At 41.3% G+C, this 18861-nt stretch overlaps 7 protein-coding genes and 1 non-coding gene across 8 annotated transcripts; 5 read left to right on the top strand and 3 right to left on the bottom strand.

Moving 5' to 3' along the window:
* The first annotated feature begins 91 nt into the window (after window positions 1–91).
* On the top strand, window positions 92–6953 carry V1516DRAFT_679448 (armadillo-type protein). The gene is made up of 5 exons (XM_066922931.1): window positions 92–678; window positions 731–793; window positions 841–3261; window positions 3320–5627; window positions 5677–6953. Exons 1-5 carry the CDS (start codon window positions 277–279, stop codon window positions 6609–6611), a joined length of 6129 nt encoding a protein of 2042 aa, XP_066775502.1. The 5' UTR covers window positions 92–276; the 3' UTR covers window positions 6612–6953.
* Window positions 6954–8360: 1407 nt separating this feature from the next.
* V1516DRAFT_504423 (uncharacterized protein) lies at window positions 8361–9044 on the bottom strand. Its single transcript, XM_066919125.1, has 2 exons — window positions 8841–9044; window positions 8361–8781 (listed from the first exon to the last, which is right to left on the bottom strand). The coding sequence occupies exons 1-2, from the start codon at window positions 8913–8915 to the stop codon at window positions 8533–8535; spliced, it is 324 nt and encodes a 107-aa protein (XP_066775501.1). The 5' UTR covers window positions 8916–9044; the 3' UTR covers window positions 8361–8532.
* Window positions 9045–9521: 477 nt separating this feature from the next.
* V1516DRAFT_696855 (kinase-like domain-containing protein) lies at window positions 9522–10811 on the top strand (the record flags this gene model as incomplete). The annotated part of the gene is made up of 6 exons (XM_066924058.1): window positions 9522–9571; window positions 9618–9699; window positions 9754–9850; window positions 9899–10059; window positions 10108–10544; window positions 10592–10811. 6 exons carry the CDS (start codon window positions 9522–9524, stop codon window positions 10809–10811), a joined length of 1047 nt encoding a protein of 348 aa, XP_066775500.1.
* Window positions 10812–12586: 1775 nt separating this feature from the next.
* On the top strand, window positions 12587–14263 carry V1516DRAFT_696854 (major facilitator superfamily domain-containing protein; the record flags this gene model as incomplete). Its single annotated transcript, XM_066924057.1, has 1 exon — window positions 12587–14263. One exon carries the CDS (start codon window positions 12587–12589, stop codon window positions 14261–14263), a length of 1677 nt encoding a protein of 558 aa, XP_066775499.1.
* Window positions 14264–14847: 584 nt separating this feature from the next.
* On the top strand, window positions 14848–14946 carry V1516DRAFT_t66. Its single transcript has one exon. It is a non-coding gene; the product is annotated as a tRNA-Lys (tRNA).
* A 58-nt stretch (window positions 14947–15004) lies between these two features.
* V1516DRAFT_504189 (CDP-alcohol phosphatidyltransferase-domain-containing protein) lies at window positions 15005–16596 on the bottom strand. The gene has a single exon (XM_066919124.1). The coding sequence runs from the start codon at window positions 16247–16249 to the stop codon at window positions 15044–15046; it is 1206 nt and encodes a 401-aa protein (XP_066775498.1). The 5' UTR covers window positions 16250–16596; the 3' UTR covers window positions 15005–15043.
* V1516DRAFT_665809 (U6 snRNA phosphodiesterase Usb1) lies at window positions 16560–17487 on the bottom strand (the record flags this gene model as incomplete). Its single annotated transcript, XM_066920699.1, has 2 exons — window positions 16560–16904; window positions 16957–17487. 2 exons carry the CDS (start codon window positions 17485–17487, stop codon window positions 16560–16562), a joined length of 876 nt encoding a protein of 291 aa, XP_066775497.1.
* A 772-nt stretch (window positions 17488–18259) lies between these two features.
* Window positions 18260–18790, top strand: V1516DRAFT_611568 (uncharacterized protein; the record flags this gene model as incomplete). Its single annotated transcript, XM_066919302.1, has 1 exon — window positions 18260–18790. A coding segment is annotated over one exon (531 nt), but the record flags the coding sequence as incomplete, so codon positions are not given.
* Window positions 18791–18861: the final 71 nt, after the last annotated feature.

The following is an 18861-nucleotide window of genomic DNA, read 5'->3' as shown; positions in this document are numbered from 1 at the left end:
ATTCATGAAAGTACAAAACCCCACATCTTACACAGCTAAGCTGCACTTGGAGCAACCGTAAAGGGAGACGCATTCTACCGTGCAAACATATTTCAACTTACATAGCGAAGATATCACGGGCAAGCGCTACAATTGATCGGTTTGGGTTGTCATATTTAGAGACTTGTGGAATTGTCTATTTTTGCGGGAACTTAGCCCAAAATAAGGTCATCTGTTTCCGATTTTGGCACTGTTTGGTCTAGATCAGTTTAGTATCACCGGTAAGCGGAGGCAAGGATGTCTGCTCCTCAAAGAGTGCTTCCGAATCCATTGGATGTCGCCAAGCTCCAGGCGTTGTCTGCTGAAAAGCAGCACATCTTTTTATTCACCTGGCTTTCAGATCTACATCACTACTTGTGCACACTGGATGGCGATGGTGCAACTGCACATCAGATGTTCATCAAAACAGAGATTGGAAAGTTGTCCTTACTTCAGGGCATCGCGTTAACTCATCCAAATCGTGTTTTAGCAGGACGATGCTACACGGAAATATTTTCGAAAAGTGACAGAAAAACGTTGTTTGATGTAATCAATGATTTACTCAATGCATTGAATGCCGGCAAGGCCGACAAGAACATTCCAACGAAGCTATATCTCGCGCATGTAATCGGCGACATATTTGCTTGCGCAGGTGATAGTGTGCGTTCAAAATGTACCTGACTTGTAGTCGAATTGTACTAACGTTTTCAAGATTCTGTCTATGGCTCCTCATGCTGTCATGTCCTTATTGCGACTTGTCAAGTACTCCTCTAATGTATGTTGATCTGACTACTGCTCAGCTTTAATTTTAACTTTTTTTAGAATGCGGGATATGCTATCACAATCTTTACTGCAATTTCTCAGGTTTTCAGTCTTGCGGGCTCATTCGTCGAAGACGGACTCGCTCGTGAAGTTTGGCGTGCTGCGAAAAATGGTGCAAATGATAAGTCAGCTCTTGTTCGCGCGGCGGCCATGTCGGTCTTTTCAGAAATCTTCAAAACGGTCCCTTCCATCAATACAGTTCATGATCTCGACAGTCTAGAACGAGCTGTTGTAAAATCGTTTGAATTTCCTCAATCTGTTACTCGGAAAGCTGCCGCCGTTTGCTGGGCTTCTGCCTTGACTGTGGCTTCCTCGACTGTACAATCTGTTATTGAAGTCCCCCAAAAACGAGCTAAGAAGACACAAACTCAAGCTGGCCGGGATGGCGATGACTTTTCTGCTGAAGAAGAATCCAGTCAAAAACAACACCAATCGCAGCAACAGCAGCCGCCGCAAACACAGCAACAATCGCAGCAGCAGCAGCAGCAACAGCAGCAGCAGCCACCGCAGGTAATTAAACAGATTGTTGAAAATGTAACTATCTCTTTTGCCGACGCCCTTCAAAGGATGACTAATTTGTATTGTGATTCTGCGAGCACTTCTTCAAAGGTTCGCACTGGTGTGATCGAAACCTACACCGAATTTTTGTTTTTTATGGGAACAAAAGATGTTGAGCAGAATTATAGTTTAATTATGCACAATCTTCTGGATCAATGTCTTTCTCATCCCAATATAAATGGTCAGGCAAATCGAAATCGACGACTGCTAGCGAGGCGCCACATTTCATTCCTATTGAATGAAGTTATTGGCCAACAACTCCTTGGAGAACAAGGACGTATTGAAGCCCTAAAATTGTTTATCAGTGATTATTTGCAAAAATATCCTCGAAAATCTCAGAATCAGTATGAGCCGACTAAGTATTCGCTTACTGGGGCGCTTGATGCTTTGACTTTTCTCATGGAAACTTTGGGTGATGCTATTATTCCATATCAAAACGCGATATCTCAGGGATTGCTATCGGTCTTACAGCATCCCAATTACACGGTCCAGATAGCAGTTTGTTCAAGTATACGAGCTTTTTTACTTCATGTACCAGCTAATCTATCTGCAATGGCTAAATTGATCATCTCTGGTTTAGAACGAAATCTTGCGCTATTGAAGTCCCGCCGAATGTCGGCTGACACTATTGGTCGTTGCCTGGGTTTTTCTACTGGTTTGGCTACAGTCATTGGCATTGCAAATTTACGACCTCAGTTTGCTTCAGTTGAACTAGCTTCTGAAATATATATAAAAGCTGAAAGATTATTGCGCTCCAGCGGAGAGGTCGATGTCCTTGTCTCTAGTACGCAGATCCAAGTTGCTTGGACCTTAGTCTCGGGATTGATGTCTCTGGGTCCCACTTTCGTCAAATTGCACTTAAATCAGCTACTTCTTTTATGGAAGAGTGCTTTACAAAAACCTACCTCACAGGATGCTACTACCGACAAAAATGCACTAGAGTACAGCTTTCTTTTGCATGTTCGAGAATGTGCTTTGACTTCTATCTTTGTATTTTTACAACATAATCGCAAACTTATCACAAACGATGTTGCGAAAAGAATCATTTTATTGATGCAAAATACCAGTGTATTTTTGAACTTGGTAGTCACTCGAACGATACCTGAAGGTCAAGTTATGCGACTTTGCCGCTCTTTAGCTTTGGTTGATCATGAGATGATGGTCCGCAGAAGAGTATATCAGTGCTACATTGCTTTGATTGAAATGCAACACGGGGATGGGCTCCAAGCCGAACTCTTGACTAGCGCTGTTTCTATGTTTGCGGAACCGGATAAGTACACCTCTCCACTATCTACTGTCATCGCCGCCACTTCTGGTGCATATGAATCTGTATGGGAAGTCACAGACAATTATGCCTATGGAGTTACCAGTTACATTCAGTGTTTTGATTTGTTGAAATTTACGTTTGAACGTAGTCTGGAGCTCGACGATATATCCAAAAGTTGGTTAACTACAGACTCTTTAACTGCTAGGACCGAACAAATGTATCAGGAACCTATTCTTGGATCTATGGAACATGACTACACCGCTCTTTTCAGGCAACATATGACTCCTTCTGGTCTAGTTCCGTGGCAGACTTATCCTAAGTATCCTCATACAACCGTTGTTGACACTGCAATTGAGTTATTTGTTTTACTACTTCCTCGGCAAGTTGACAGAGTCCAGCAGAGTATTTTAGAACAAGTTGCATCTTTTATGGGCTCTTCGTCGCTGACAAGAAATTTTGGTCGCAAAGATGCTGTAACTTCAAATGTTGCAGTTGCTCTCTCTGGTGTCCTAAAGCTAATATCTTCCGTTAAATCAACAAACAAATTAAAATTTTCTGATGAGAAGGCTCATCACATCACCCTTGAAATGCTTAGAGTATGATTATTTTAGTGTTGTTAGACCCATTCATAAGATTATTTACTCACTAGTTTAGGTAATTGCTATTCGGCCTGATCCTTATGTTCGCATGATAGGAGCAGATGCCATTGGCAGATTATGTGCAATTGCTGGGCCTAACCTTACCAATTTTCAAATCAAGTATTCAGTTGATGAAATTGTTCATAATCGTGATCCTCATGCTCGCGCTGGCCTGGCCCTCTCATTCGGCAGTATAAACAGTCATCTCGGTGGTATGGCTGCTAGTTCGCATTTGAAGACGATTACTGGAATTTTAATGTCTCTTTGCAATGACCCTCATCCAGTTGTTCATTTTTGGGCGCTCAAGGCTTTGGCCTCGACCATGGAATCTGCAGGTCTAAGCTTCAATTCATATTCTACAAGTGCTATTGGCATGCTCTGTAGTTTGTATCTATCGGATTCGCATAATCCAGAGTGTACTTCTGTGCTATCCTCAAATTTAGAAGCAGATTTTTCGACGGTTCGTGTCATTGGTCATTGTGTTGATGCTTTAGTAGGTGTGCTCGGTCCTGATTTGCAAGAAATGAGAAAAAATCGGGAATTGATCACCCTGCTAATTCGCGAAATATCTAATGAATCAGATCCTTTTGCGGTGGTCGAAGCCATCAAGAGTTATCAGCACTCGATTCTCTTTGCACCTCAGTATTTCGATCAAAAAGAATTTTGCTTGAATCTAACGAAATATATCAATTCTCCAATTCGTGATGTTCGTGATGCAGTGATTGACGGATATTATCAACTTATACGAAACGACGTCAATAGTGTTTTTGCATGCACTGGACGGGCTTTAGAAGGCCACATATGGCTTGCATTTGATATGACTCCTTGGCATGAAGGTGTCAAGAGTATTATTCTCACTTGGCTCTCTCAGACAGGGGTGTCTGAAGCACATCTATGGGTTGCAAGGTGTCAGGCGATATTAACCAAGCTTGTAAGACGAAAAAAGAAACAGTCACTTATTGGACATGCTAGTAATGCTTCAAAATTCAATTCTAATGAACCGGACTTGAAAGATGAGGAAGTTGCTTCGTTTGCTGCTACTGAACAAGATAGTGGGAAATCCTCCGCTGCAGATGGTGGTGAACGATTCAAGTGGCAAACCAGAGTTTTCGCTCTATCGTGCCTAAAGGAACTATTGAAAATGAACAGTAATTCATTGAATAACCTAGTTCCCAAGGTAGGAGATATTATTCGTATTGCATTTTCAGCTTCGACCGCAAATGTTTTGGAAATGAGATTAATCGGTGTCAGTTTGCTGGATGACATTCTGCTTGCGTTTGGAAGGATGCCTGATCCTGAATTTCCAGATACTCCCATGTTGGAACAGTATCAAGCGCAAATAGCTTCAGCCTTGACGCCTTCATTTGGAGCAGACTCATCTCCAGAACTGGCTGCCGCAGCCATTCGAGTTTGTGCAGATTTTATAGCAAGCGAGATCGTCAAAGATCAAGGTCGCATGGGAAGAGTGTTGAAGTTGCTGGTCACTGCACTTGAAAATTGTACAGTGGACGGCGAAGAGATTAAAGTTGGAGAGTTGCGAAGTGTTAGCCTGAATTCTACGGTAATGCTTCGTGTTGCTATTCTGACGGCTTGGGCAGAGATACAGAGTGCAAGCGAGACAGAGTCATATTTGGCTGATATTGTAAAGCCACACATTGCTCGATTATCGCCACTTTGGATTAGTGTTTTGAAAGAATTTGCCCAAGTCCGTTTTGATCCTTCTTCAGGTAATGATTCTGTTTCGACTAATTCATTACGTCCAAAAGACGGTATACTGCAATTTTATGAAGCCGCTTGGTTAAAAATTGTAGAAGCTATTGCGACTTTGGTTGACCAGGATCCTGAGGCTGTGATGTCCGTGTTAGGAGAACACCCGTCCTCGAACGGGACTTCAGGAGACAGCAGAGATCAGCCAGCATCATTTTTTTTTGTACTCTTTGGAATTAGCTTCGAGGCACTTGTGAAAGCTCCGAACGGAGATGTATTGGCTCGTTTAGAAGATATGCCGCGGATATTGAAGGCGGTGGAAAAATTTTTAGTACCTGCTGTCTGTGGGTCTGCGATTTACGATGAGCAAATATTCTCTGAAACTTTGGATTTATTGGATCGCGTGATTATAGCTGAAGACATGGCATGTATATTACCGACGATTCAGATATTGAAGAATCTGTGTGTTCATCATCCGGCAACTGAAAGTCAATATGACGTTGATATTAATGGAGAACATATAAATGCTGTTGGTATCAGTCAAATGCTTGAACTTGTTCACGAAGTTATCTTGGCATTAGCTCGGATCTATCCTGGATTGAATGACAGCCAAGAGAGTACGTATATGGATCTAATCTATCATCAATTCTAACTAACCTTGAATAGTTTCACTGGATCTCTCTGAAGAGATTATAAAAGTTACTAAAGAAGCTATGGATGCGTTGGTTGAAATGATTGAAGCTTTTCCATTTGATACTCGGTTAGATTTATACGCTACCTATCTTCATATTTATAGCTGTTTCCTAGAGATCCCGGCTTGTCAAGAAAATGTGGTACCAATGGTGTTATCTAGCGTAAAGATTATTTTAGGAAATATTGTTAAATCTGTTTCCGAGTCCGATGCGGAGTCTTACGCGACAATCTTACAAGAAGTTCGGAGCTTTTTAGCAATTTTTACCACCACTTTGGATAGATTGAGTCAATCCCACGATTATGTTAGCTATGCGCTACGTAAAAACTGTCTTTTATCGATGGTTGTGGTGATTACTACATGTGAACACATACTTGCTGCTAATGACCCATTAATTGATGAATGCGTTGCAGTTGTTGTGGATTCATTATCTGAGAGTGAATTATCATCGGTGACATCGAAATGTGCCAAGTCTTTGTTGATAACCTCAGGCCGTGGTTCATTTACGCAAATCTTAGGACGCAAACTATTGCCGCAAATAGTTGCTCTAGCTACGCGGGACGATGGAACAGCGGACTCAGACATGTCACAGCTTCTAGGAGATATCCTAGTTTCATTTGTGAAGAGTTTGAAAGGTGACACTGCAGCGCCTGCCATGTCTGTTTGTATTCCCGTCATTTTATGGGGAATAAAGGACGAGACATCTCCTCTTAGTGCTACGCAGCGAGCACAACTAGTCGAACTGGCAAATGCAGATGCTTTGACATTTAAGTCAGTAGTTACAACGCTTTCTCCCGGACAAAGAATGAAAATGGAACGATTATTGCGATCTTCCGGAGCAACTACTAATGGTCAAGGAAGTGATCGTGATTCAGCGCCCAGTATTCAGCTCAAGAAAAGCTTTTATTGACCACAAATGGACTACATGAGACTGAAGGTTGATTGAGGAAAAATTAGATTAATACAAAATTCTTATTATTCCTGGCCGGCTGCTGGGGTATCTACAATGAAGAGCTCAAATTTTCTTGACAATTTTGGTCTTTAAATTTCGCCTATTACTAGATATTTTCGCATGCATATCGGTTTCAAGAGTGCTGTTTACTAGGCTAGATATGTAGATGATTGTGTCTGGTTTTTCATGATCCATTTGGCAGAGTAGTGTAGTGTATTGTATAATGCTATTTTCCAGATATCCGTCCACCCTTCTAGATTGTACTGGTCAGAAAAACTATGTCCAGCAAGTAAATTATATGTTCAACTGCGCTTTTGGAGTTGTCTATTAAAACGTTTAACTCCAAATCTGACTACGATTTTATCCGCAAAATGAATAGCGGAATTCGCGTCATGTCAGGATGAGAAAGTAGTCAAAAAATTATATTGCTTGCAGCTTACTCTGCGCTACTAGTTTCCATGTACCCAAGTTCACATCTCCTGCTAGATTCAAAAATTGGCAAATCTGATAACTGATCATGTCTAACAATCTAATATAATATTGCCTTCAATATTTCCAAAAAATCGAGTCTTGTAAGATACAATCATAAAAAAAATAATTGCAGCACTCACGATTCCAGCGTGGTCTCCCACCGCAGTACTAAGTGAGCCCATAGTAGCTTAACTGGAGAAAATCTGACGGGGTTCTGTGCTTTCTACTAGGTATGACCGCAACTGTATTATTAAATCTGCTGGTCCAATAAGTAGGTAAATTTGAATGCCGGTTTCTGTCTTCATTCATGTAATTTTTCGTTAGACATTTTCACTTATGATTAATCTCCTCCAAACTCGTTTTACGAATTCTGTTTATTCTGCTTCACTCTATTCTACTTCTCAAGATGTATTATTGGTTCTATAGCTCAAAATGTATCAAGTCAGCTGTATCTGGCCTTTCAAACTGAGCTGAGTCTGCAGAACACAAATCGATAGAATCTGCGTAGTTTGATAGAAAGGAATTATAGTTAATGGATGTAAGCAATCGTTTTAAATGCTGAGAAATATTAGAGCAGTATTGGGTAGTATTAAGGATCTTTAAATTTCAAAACTTATGCTGTCTCCATTCTCTGGATTGAACGAAGAGATACTTTCGACCAAACGTGCTTGAAAATTATTAAACGGTCGCATATTATATTTAGGTAGTCATGCTAATATTACTGTCACTGACAACAATGATTAGACAGGAGAGCATTCACTCTCCAACTTTAAGATGTCGTGGGAGGGTTAGTAGTTGTCGAATATAATTTTATTGAAAGTTCTGAACTTAAATTATTAGCGAGGACAGGTTAATCAGCTTGTATCATAGAAAAATGATTTTTTCTGCTTTTCTTGCTTATTTGAAGATGCTTTCAATTTCGGCATAAGCATTCTGATCACTTTGTTAAGTTGTTTGACTTGATTAAATTGAAAGAGATCATTTTGATAGAAGTGAGCTGTCGTACGCATCCAAGGATTTCGTTCTGTCGGCCCAAGCTGTGATGTCGATGAGTTTTTCAGCATATCTAGACCTGTAATGGACTTCGCAATCAATTTTTAAAATTGCTGCTATCACTTGTGTTATTACACATAGGGAAAATTAGCGATAGTTTAGTTGGCTCCAAAGAGCCATGGCCAATTCTAATGAACTGGGCGAGCAATATATGCTAAGAAAAATAAGGGCTCCATTTGATCATAACTGGAAATCAAGCTGCATTTGATGCAACAGGCATTTTAGTTGGTCTGATTAACTAAGTATAATGAATAGAGTATAATGTAAAGCCTAAATACCACTATGTACAAACCAAATACCCAACTTCCAAACCGTGAACAATGTATGATATAAAGTAGAGACATAGCGCTATTTTTTATTTATTTTCAGAGTCCTTAACAGAAGCGGCTGCAATAAGAGCCTGCTTTCTCTTTTCATGTTCCTTTGCCCGTCTTTGAGTTGCCTGAATTGTCAAGGCTTGTATCATTCGGTCATTCAACTCCTGCATCTGGTCACGCTCTTCACGTTTTCGTAGCTGGGTCAGAAATTGCTGTTCGATATCGTCTTCTAGACCAATACTGTAATAATACATAAATGCAATAGGAAACGTGAGGTAAACTCCGAACTAAACAATACTTAAAGTCAGAAATGGCCTTGTCTTGTGCTTGTCAATATTTAACCTACACGAAATAATTCCAAATTCCCGCCAGTAAACGCTCCTTTCACACTAGCTCTTATCCGCGATCCAATAGCAGACATTATATATTGTTATTTTCAGGTTCTTTGACTTTATATAATACCGTCGCACAATAATAGTCTAAGTGAAAGATTATGTTTAAGAGTATTAATTATAGTTCCCGATATTTCTCCTCCAACTTTAAGCTCCCAGTAAGTCACGTGGATTATGTTGAGTGAATACAGGATCTGCCATTTGAAATTGGTAGTGTTTGGTTATGCTAATTCTTATAACTCGGTGCGGACTAAAAGAGAGTGCCTTATATCATGGCGATAAAAAGGCACATTTCAGAGCTTAGCCCGAGAGGGGATACTTCTAGACTTGAGGAGAGGCGACAAAAGTTGGAGAAGGTGTCTACTAGAGTGGTATCGAACACTTCAGGACAGAACCTTACAGGTTTATCAGATAATCAGACAGGCGAGCATACAGCTACGTCCACTTCGTCGTCAGCAAATATCCTTGATAATATAGAGAATGACTGGGAAGAAGGTGAAATAGAAGAAGAATCAGTTGAGGAGCTGGTGAATCAGTCGTTGCCAGTCAGAGTTACAGTGGGACAACTACCGAGCGACGATGAGCGGAAGCCTGTTCCTGATCAGGGCAAGCATAATTTTTATGGATGTACGATGATGAAAAAAGAATATGAAGGTTTGGAAAAACTTGGAGAGGGAACGTTCGGGTAGGTACCTGTGATCTTATTTTGAAAAAATTGCTGATATGAATAGTGAGGTACACAAGGCTCGGCATCGACAAACACACAGACTAGTGGCTCTAAAAAAGATATTAATGCATAATGAGAAAGAAGGAGTGAGTTAAAGTTGTGTTCGCATAAATTTAATTTACTGACAAGGCAATGCACAGTTTCCAATTACAGCTATTCGAGAGATCAAGATTCTGAAGCAACTTGACCATCTTAACGTGATTCCGTTGTTAGAAATGACCATCGAACGAGGAGTTTGTAAGTACCATAGTTATTTATTATTACATTTTTGTCTAATTTTTCCAGGGGAGAAAAACAAAAAGCATCGAGGGTCTATCTGCATGGTCACTCCTTACATGGATCATGATCTCGCTGGACTACTCGAGAACTCTACAGTAACATTCACACTTCCTCAAATTAAATGTTACATGGTCCAGCTTTTGGAAGGTATAAAATATTTGCATGATGTAAGTTTCATCTAAGGTTATATAAATCTTCGCTCACTAATTTTCCAGAATCAAATATTGCATCGAGATATCAAGGCAGCTAATTTGCTGATCGACAACCAAGGCATTCTAAAAATCGCTGATTTTGGGTTGGCGCGCAAGTTTGAAGAAGATCCACCTCAACCGGGTGATCGAGGTGCACAGCCAGCTCGCAGAGAATATACAAATTGTGTCGTGACTCGATGGTATCGTCCACCCGAACTGTTATTAGGTGAGCGTAAATACACAAGCGCTATTGATATGTGGGGAGTTGGGTGTATATTTGGAGAGATGTATAGACGGAAGCCCCTTTTGATTGGAAATTCAGATATGGACCAATTGCTGAAGATTTTTCAACTCTGTGGATCACCTACTCAGGAAACGATGCCTGGCTGGGACCTACTTCCAGATGCTGGAGGCGTACATTTTGGACCGATTAAACGGGTTCTTGAAATCGAATATACTCAGTAAGTGTATCATTTTATCTTCTGAAAGCCTCTTCTCATCTATTCAGAAAAATGGGTTCTCATGGAACTATGTTATTTGCAGAGATGTTGAAATTGGATCCGCTAAAACGAATTACTGCCGTCAATGCTCTTGAACATCCATACTTTAAGATACCGCCTTTACCGGCAAATCCGCATGATCTACCAACTTATGCATCTTCTCATGAATATGATAAAAGGCGTCCGCCGAACGAAGGAGGACCTCGGAATGACAACCGTCGAGGCTGACATATTGATACTACAAAATATAGTAATTTTATATAACAAGACACTAAACTATGTCATACATGCCTTAACAGAGCACCTTTAATCTATGCTTTTACTATATCATGTCGATAATCTACATCTAAATTGGTTGAATAGAACTTGAGAAATTCAGTGATTACTCATGGAACAAGTTGAAGTAAGTTGAAGCTGAGTGGAAACTGTTTATCGCGTTCAGCCGTGTAATAATTTACAACGCTTCCAGTAAGAATAGGGAAGAAAAATGCATTCCCATATAGAGTCGAATTCCTATTGCTTAAACTCTGGATATATTGATCTCATTCTTTCATGTTGTTGCACACCGTTAGTATTTTCTTATGTTAAGCTGAGCTCTAGTCCAAGCACTGCCATTTTCTAATTCTCCTCCAGGCTTTCGTTAAGATACTGCTAGTTCACTGTGATCGAATTGCAAAAGGCTATTTTAGTACCCATTTCAGACCCCCTTCTCATTGTTAGTTTGAGGATTCGACGTTCTCTCATAAGCGCTCTGGTGGCCAAAAACGTCATCCAAAATACGAGTCTTATATTGATTATCCAGCTGCGCATAATATGATTAAACTACTTATTTTTCATCAAGTCTCTGAGTCTTGATCTCTTCGTCTATTATGCCTAGACAGAGTAAACCTTTTGTAAATGAATTCGATCATACACAGACTCTGCAATAACGGCAAAATATCAGTATTACTGCTTATCCTAAGGCTTATTTTGATTAGCTTGCAACTCCCCTACATAATATTCTTGATCTGTTCCACTCATGAATGACTTATGCTATCCCTTCACCTTATTCTATTTGATTCCAGAATTGCTGTCTGGCCTAATATTAGTCTCCTTACTGCTCGGAGTGTGCCGATTGAAGCATGTCTTTCAGATTTACCTACAAGTCGTGAAATTTCTGGTAAAAAAATATTTACAACTAATCGTTTTAATAAAATAAGCTACATTAATAGAAGTTGTACTAAAGATTCATCAACTCACATCTTTACACTTCAATGATCGTGGGAAATAACATTACCCTGATTGCGCTGAGTTAACAGAATATGGAAGAAAGGTTTATCCGGCAGGAAGAATTCAGGACCTGATTTTTCTCTGCTTCCCGGCGCTTTGTCAGCTCCGGGACTCTGACCCTTAGCTTTCTGCAAACGAGAATTAGTGTAGGCGCCACCATGATGCTTGTTCTCATTGATGACGAAGTTATGGCTATTGTTTTCCCAAACGAGCAGCAATAATCGTATTAGATTCAGGAATTAGACTTTTAAACGATTTTTCTGATTGTTTTAGCATAATAGACTAAAAGGATGAGTAATACTTTGACTGTCTCGCCTAGTGTTTAAACTTATGAGGACTCATTCGCAAGACCGGGGGTCTGAGTCCGGTTCTCCGGGTCCCCGCGGCCACGGAGAATGAATATCCTTCCAGCTACTCTTCTAGCCAAACAAACGTGCTTATTGTTTGCAAGCTGGCCCAAGCTACCCTCAACCATGAACAATGCTTCTCTTCAGACTTTCTATGACGGTACCGCTCATTGATTCTCCACGTCGCGTCGCCGCGGAGATCATTCTGCGCGATGGATTACAAGATCCGTCCGCGGGTGTCTGATCTTTCTCGTCATTCTGACAGTTCCTTGAAAATATAAAGTAAATCCGTTCTGTCCTTTCTATTCGATATAAATTTATTAGCCATTTTTCAAGCATTGCAAGACTCTTCTCTATTGTCCCTATTCTCTTACTTTTTTTCCGAACATGAGTTTGATCTATGAACTCTATCACAACAGCTTCGTCGACCGTCTTTTGGAAACTCTCACTGACGGTCGTTTAAGCACACATCAAGAAATAGTTATTCCTCCTGCGCCGGCTGAGAACTCATCCAGCTTTCTTCCTGATTCTGATGCCGAAGCACCAGTGGTAGATATAGCGAACGGGGGTTTAGTCGACGAGAAAGCGCTCTCAGAAAGTGAAAAATCCTCAGTCGCTAAAAGTCTGCAGTCTTCTGAAGATGACCATATAATTGTCGATTGGTATGGCCCTGATGATCCAGAAAATCCTCATAACTGGGCATTTGGCAAAAAATTCGCTGTCATGTGTATTTCCTCCATCAACGTTATTGGTGTATATATTGGTTCCTCAATCTTTTCTCCCGGTATTTCAGATATTGCGATTGAATTCAATGTTGGCGTCGTGGTGGCTACACTTGGTATGTCGGTTTTTGTTTTCGGTTACGGTCTTGGTCCTTTAATTTATGGACCAGTTTCTGAGAACGCAAGAGTTGGCCGCAACTATGTCTATGTTCCAGTAATGATTTTGTTTGTCATTTTGGAGCTTCCTATAATATTTGTGCACAACATCGCTGGTTTTGTTATCTTGCGGTTTATCACTGGCTTTTTGTCTGCCCCTCCTTTGGTCCTCGGTGGAGCCACTTTGGGCGATATTTTTGGATTTCCTGCTATTTTTTATGCTTTGACTTCCTGGGCTATAAGTGGCTTCCTTGGTCCGGTTATGGGTCCCCTGTTAGGAGGAATTTTCGTTCAGGTTAAAAATTGGAGATGGACCTTCTGGATGTTGTTCTGGATTGCTTCATTTGCGCTCTTTATGATCACGTTCTTCCTTCCAGAGACTTCGAAAGATACAATTCTGTATCGTCGTGCTGCTCGGTTACGTAAGCACACAGGAGATAGCAGATATGTTAGTGCTGCAGAACTTCTACACAAAGATGTTACTGCTGCTCAGAAAGTCAAAGAGCTTTTGATTCGGCCAATTATAATCGTTCTTCAAGAGCCTGGTGTCCTTTTTCTCAATATCTATATCGGTCTCGTATATGCGATTGTGTATACTTTCTTTGAAGCCTTTCCAATAGTTTTTGTTGAAGTTCATAATTTCAATTTGATCGAGAATGGATTGGCTTATATGGGTTTATATGTTGGCTGCATCCTTGGAGTTCTCCTATACTGTGCACTACTCAGATGGTCCATTATTCCTGCTTTGACGACAAAGCCTCCGGAGCATATTCTCACTTATACTCTTATTGGCGCTCCATTCGGACCGATCTCAATTTTAATGCTTGGATGGACTTCGGCCGCTCATATTCATTGGATTGTTCCGATTATTGCGACGGTCATATTTTCGATTGCTTTCGTCCCCATATTTCAGTCAATCTTTGCCTATTTGAGCATGTCTTATCCTCGTTATTTAGCTTCTGTATTTGCGAGCAATGCTCTGTTCCGAAGCTCAATGGCTGCTGCATTTCCTCTATTTGCTTCAGCGATGTTCAAAAATTTGGAGCATGGCACGGTGGGTAAAAAGTACCCAGTGGCATATGGATGTACGCTACTAGCAGGCTTGGCCACCTTGATGGTATTAGTACCAATCTTTTTGCTCAAAGAAGGTCACCGTCTTCGATCCAGATCGAAATATGCGAACTGAATTCTGAAGTCAAATTTTTTTTTAGCGTTCTTTCACTCACGGTGGTAGCATAGAGTTTATGGTCATTTAATTTAGGGTTATTCATAGAAATAGATATAATTTTTTTCGTTTACTTTATAAGCTGTTCAAGTTCTGTTGCTAAGTGGCTCAACAGATTTTTTAATTTCAAGACATAGAGGCTACTGAAAGGTGTGAATATGAAAAATTGTTAATCACCCTTTGACTTTGGATTCACACTTCTTATGACAATGGCTTGCTTGCTGCGGCTGTCCTATGTATGGTGTGGTGTATTTACCATTGGAAACTATATGGAAATGCATTTGTAAAGATACTGACAGAGCTCTAACCTACTGCGAAAACTAGAAACAAATGAAAGGCAACACTAGTTCAAATGAAAATTACAAGTGAACAACCAAAAAGATAGCAGGTATCGAGTAGAATTCGAGTATGCACTTTTCCCATAACGTGTGGTCAGGCCCTAAATCTGATAAATTGCTGCGCCCTGTAACTCCCCGTTAAAAACAAAATTAATTTACTACAGATATCAATAAAAAGAGTACAAATTCTTCTGTTTATTGTACTCGTCCCTTGTAGCTCAGTCGGTAGAGCGTTCGGCTTTTACGAACAGTTTCTCAGTGCTGCAAGGTACCGAAATGTCCAGGGTTCGAGCCCCTGCAGGGGAGTACACTTTTTTTTATCCTAATAAGTTTGATTCTAATAGTTTTTTGAAGTCAGATTTGTATAGTAAACTTAAATCTATGTATTTATAGTCTATAATAACTAATGTGATTTCACTGGCTTTTTAATCGTGAAGCAATTAATACCCAAGAAATCGCACAAAGCATTGATGACGATAGTTGCCCATCTGAAGAAATATACGACGCTGAACACAAAATAAGCTTGTAGATAATAAACTTCGAACTTTCCCGTGAATATTGTAAGACCCATGATGGGGAAAATCCAGAATAGGAAAGGAGCAATGAAAAGAGGCACGTAAAGAATAGTCCAGTAAGGGAACGGGGAAAGGGTGAGATGCGCTAGGATGATTTTTGTTGTGACACGACCAAAAACGAAAGAAATCGTCAAAGCCAGAAGAATCAAATGATTTTCAAGAAGAATAACAGAGAAGTCAGATTGTAACCAAAGACCGAGAGAGAGTCCGGATAGAGTGAACGGTACACATTCCAACAAGACAGGAAGAAAGGGTAGGTTCTTCGTTCTGCGCGCCTTGTATACATTCCAAATGCAGAATGGAAGATGGAAGATCAAAAACGCAGCTGATACTACGTAGATAAAAATATCGACCAATAAAGTATACCCCGTTTTTTCGAATCCCTCCGGTAAAGAAACAAAGTCGCCCAAAGTTTGCCTCCAGATTTCAGGTCCACAAATGCCTGAAATAAGCATCAGAATGCATGCAATGATCAGTCCCTCTGTGGGACCATTGAAATAACCAAGATATAATGTATGGGTGTGATATGTCTCCCAGGTAGAAGTAAACATAGCTAGACAGGAAATCAAGGTGCAGAAGGCGCCAGGACCGGACGATCCCAATCCCATGCAAGCGCATTCCACCAGGCCGCCGAGAGTGCAGTTTAAGGAATCAATTCCATGGTCAAAAAGCTCCCCTAAAGGCGATGAGGAACCAGTTCGCCGTGCCTGTTTACCATCAACATTATCCATGGTGGAGTACGTCCATAAACCCAGAGCGAACGAAAAATAGACCCATGACGGTGCTGGCCCAACGAGATCCGGGATGTAAACAATGATAGTGACGATGTTGATATATATACAGAAAAATCCAAGTAAAGTGATCAGATTCGGAGCGAGCCATAGCGGCATTAGCTCGGCAATGAAATTCCAATAATATCGAAGAATGTAGTTCGATATTGGAGATTTATCCACAGAGGAATACCGATACAGCCGCAGGTTTGCCAGCGAAGAGCTGTCAATGAGCTCTGCTTTTTTGCCGCTAGCTGCCGACATGAGAATCTTGGATTATGTTCTTCTCACACCCGATGCTAAGTATTGTGAACTGACCGTAAAAAATAGAGCTAGGAGAACCTGGCTTGAAGTTTCCCGTTTCTAGATTTCATATTGACATCCCCGGTTTCGACAGGATGAGGTCAGGGTTGCTTACGTATATTGGCGTTTGTATAGTCATGTGATGCTAGAATGTCGTAGAGTAGTAGTTGATCATGTAATTGCTTCGAAGCAGAAATTGAGAGATAGAATAGTTATAAATAGAATAAAATGACATAAAACAAATGAAGGAACCTGGGAGCTGCGCTTGAACTTAATCATAAACTAAGCGAACGCGGTGTATTTTGTTCCCTATCTTGATCTTGAGAACGCCTATGCTGACGACGAGTTCTTCCAGCGACGACCGCTGCTGGGCTAGCAAATCTATGCTGTCCACGTCATCGTCCTGAAGTACGGTTAACGCATCATCGATTGAAAATGAACTTATATCATATTCCTCATGCGTAACGTTAGATTGCCTAGTATTTAAACTGATTTTGCTGCTATTAGTGAGCTTCCATGCTATCGAAATGTGCATCTGTGTGCTACTAATATTAGCATCACTACTGTATCCGAGCTTATTGCACACTGAGATAACCGCCTCGTGGATCGCTCGCAGCTGTTCCTCATTATTATACAAAACAGAAAATTCTATACATTTAGACTCCTACCTGCGTATCACATTTCAGAATTAAGACCAAAAATTGTCTGGTGCTTGAAGGGTTTGTCAGCCACTGCAGAACTGAAGATTTGCATGATACTTTGAGTGGCTTGGATATTTCTAGGTCCTTGACAGCAACCTGAATCAAATCCACAAGTGTTGAACGGTCATGATCTTGCAGTAGCATCGTAGGTGATAACGAGATATGGAGCGACAACGGTGTTTCCAAAGAGGAATATATCAGAGAAATCGCAGAAGCAGGCACTAACGAAGACAGCGTAGAGGCCTGCTTCTCATCCGGAAACCAGTCGAGATAAATATGTGTTGGCCATCGACCGCGTTCATGCGGGAAATTTCGAGTTCGGCCTTGATGAAATGCAGGATCATCTCCTAATCTAGGAGTCGTGGTGTAAAGATCAAGAAACTCAGCTGGTAGCGGAGGCGGAAGTTTCAGTCGAGAATTCTTCTTTATTTCGCCGCTGTTTTCAGAAGCTGAACCAGCATGATCCTGATCAATAGAATGGCACCTCTTCAAACTCATACAAATCGTACCGAGACGATCGAATCTTTTCTGGTAGTGAATGATGTGTACTTCATCTTTTATGGTTCACTGAACGCGATTATCCTTCCAAACCCTTGTTTCGATAGCAGTCATGTTAACAGCGAGGCAGACTCCGCCACCACTTATGTCATCACTCTCCACTATGGCTTGACGGATATTCGAGTCGCCGCACCAGGGTCCGAACTCTAAATGGCTCTCTCCGCGCTGGGAAGAAACTTGCATCGTCATCGGAGTCCAAATTGGGTCGAAATTGGGAACAGAAGTCGGTATCTTGGTCTCAAAACGGACCGAATCGAACAGAAGGGCAATTCAGGACGGTCAAGGCTTAGAAACGGCATGACAGCACTACAAGAGCGATGGTGAGGGCAACAAAGGCCGCTCGTACCCAAATTCCGGCGGGATCAAGATCACCTGCCAATCTGCGTACACGCAATCCCACCAAAAGTATATATAGAGAGCTGAGTGCCAATTTGCAATTTTCAACTGTAGAGTATTCATCTATATCTATTACCGTCTCGTGATATTGCCGTCAGTTATCTAGCTGTTAGCGTTCTGTTTTAACATCCCTCTTCTGATATCACAAGCTATGTCTTTCTCAAGTGTGGCGGTTTTGCCCGTCAGGATGGTTTCACTTCCTTTTGAGAGTCCAGAATACGACAGTACCTCGTTGGCTAGTCGGTCTAGTATGGCTCGTCACAGTCGATCTCACTACCAGCATGAATATGGATTGCACGATCGGCAGTACCAGAGTGAATATTGTGATGCTACTGTTTCTTCCTCATCTTCTCCGTCAGCGCCTCCACCGTCTTATTCCAGCGCGACGCGTCACCGCCGGTCCAAGAGGCACCAGCGAACTAGTTCCTCTCCTGTTGACACTATTGATAGGCTTGACCATGTTCTATCGGTCTACCACCATGATGGACCTTTCGAAGCTACGCTTGCCTATCGTAATAATGGGATCAAGGATTCCCCAGTTGACGCCGTAGCAAGATCAACTGCACAAACACTCGACGCTATTCCGCCTGGATCCATTTCTGATGCTCTACGCAACCACACTCCCATGGACGGTGTCGCTGTCGTACCACCCGGATGTTATGTTCCTGGTCGGCCAGATGGATTACATTACGAGGAAGAAGTTTTAAGCTCGCTTGATCAATTTCGACTGCCAATAGCTGCTAGTAGTTGGCCAGGAGAAGATTTCAGCACAGCGCCTTCTCTAGTTGCTGTAGACCGGCAACATCGGCGATCAAATTCGACCGCTGTGAGATCCTCTACGTCCTCGATTTTTGAGACACCACAAACAAATATTAGAGAGCGACGGCTGTCATTTCGAGAGCGCGCAGCAAGACGGTT

This window comes from Lipomyces oligophaga (assembly GCF_038497815.1).
Source record: "Lipomyces oligophaga strain CBS 7107 unplaced genomic scaffold V1516scaffold_7, whole genome shotgun sequence".
NCBI classification, from domain to species: domain Eukaryota; kingdom Fungi; phylum Ascomycota; class Lipomycetes; order Lipomycetales; family Lipomycetaceae; genus Lipomyces; species [Lipomyces] oligophaga.
The sequence above is the reverse complement of the archived record's forward strand: the minus strand, read 5'-3'. Positions and strand labels throughout refer to the sequence as shown.

Bases quoted from the DNA above. Each gene is read 5' to 3' on its own strand.
- V1516DRAFT_679448 (XM_066922931.1), top strand. From the start codon at position 277: ATGTCTGCTCCTCAAAGAGTGCTTCCGAATCCATTGGATGTCGCCAAG. The intron at 794-840 runs GTATGTTGATCT...AACTTTTTTTAG, and splicing joins TTGTCAAGTACTCCTCTAAT to AATGCGGGATATGCTATCAC. The intron at 3,262-3,319 runs GTATGATTATTT...TCACTAGTTTAG, and splicing joins TCACCCTTGAAATGCTTAGA to GTAATTGCTATTCGGCCTGA.
- V1516DRAFT_504423 (XM_066919125.1), bottom strand. From the start codon at position 8,915: ATGTCTGCTATTGGATCGCGGATAAGAGCTAGTGTGAAAGGAGCGTTT. The intron at 8,782-8,840 runs GTAGGTTAAATA...AGTATTGTTTAG, and splicing joins GGAATTTGGAATTATTTCGT to TTCGGAGTTTACCTCACGTT.
- V1516DRAFT_504189 (XM_066919124.1), bottom strand. From the start codon at position 16,249: ATGTCGGCAGCTAGCGGCAAAAAAGCAGAGCTCATTGACAGCTCTTCG.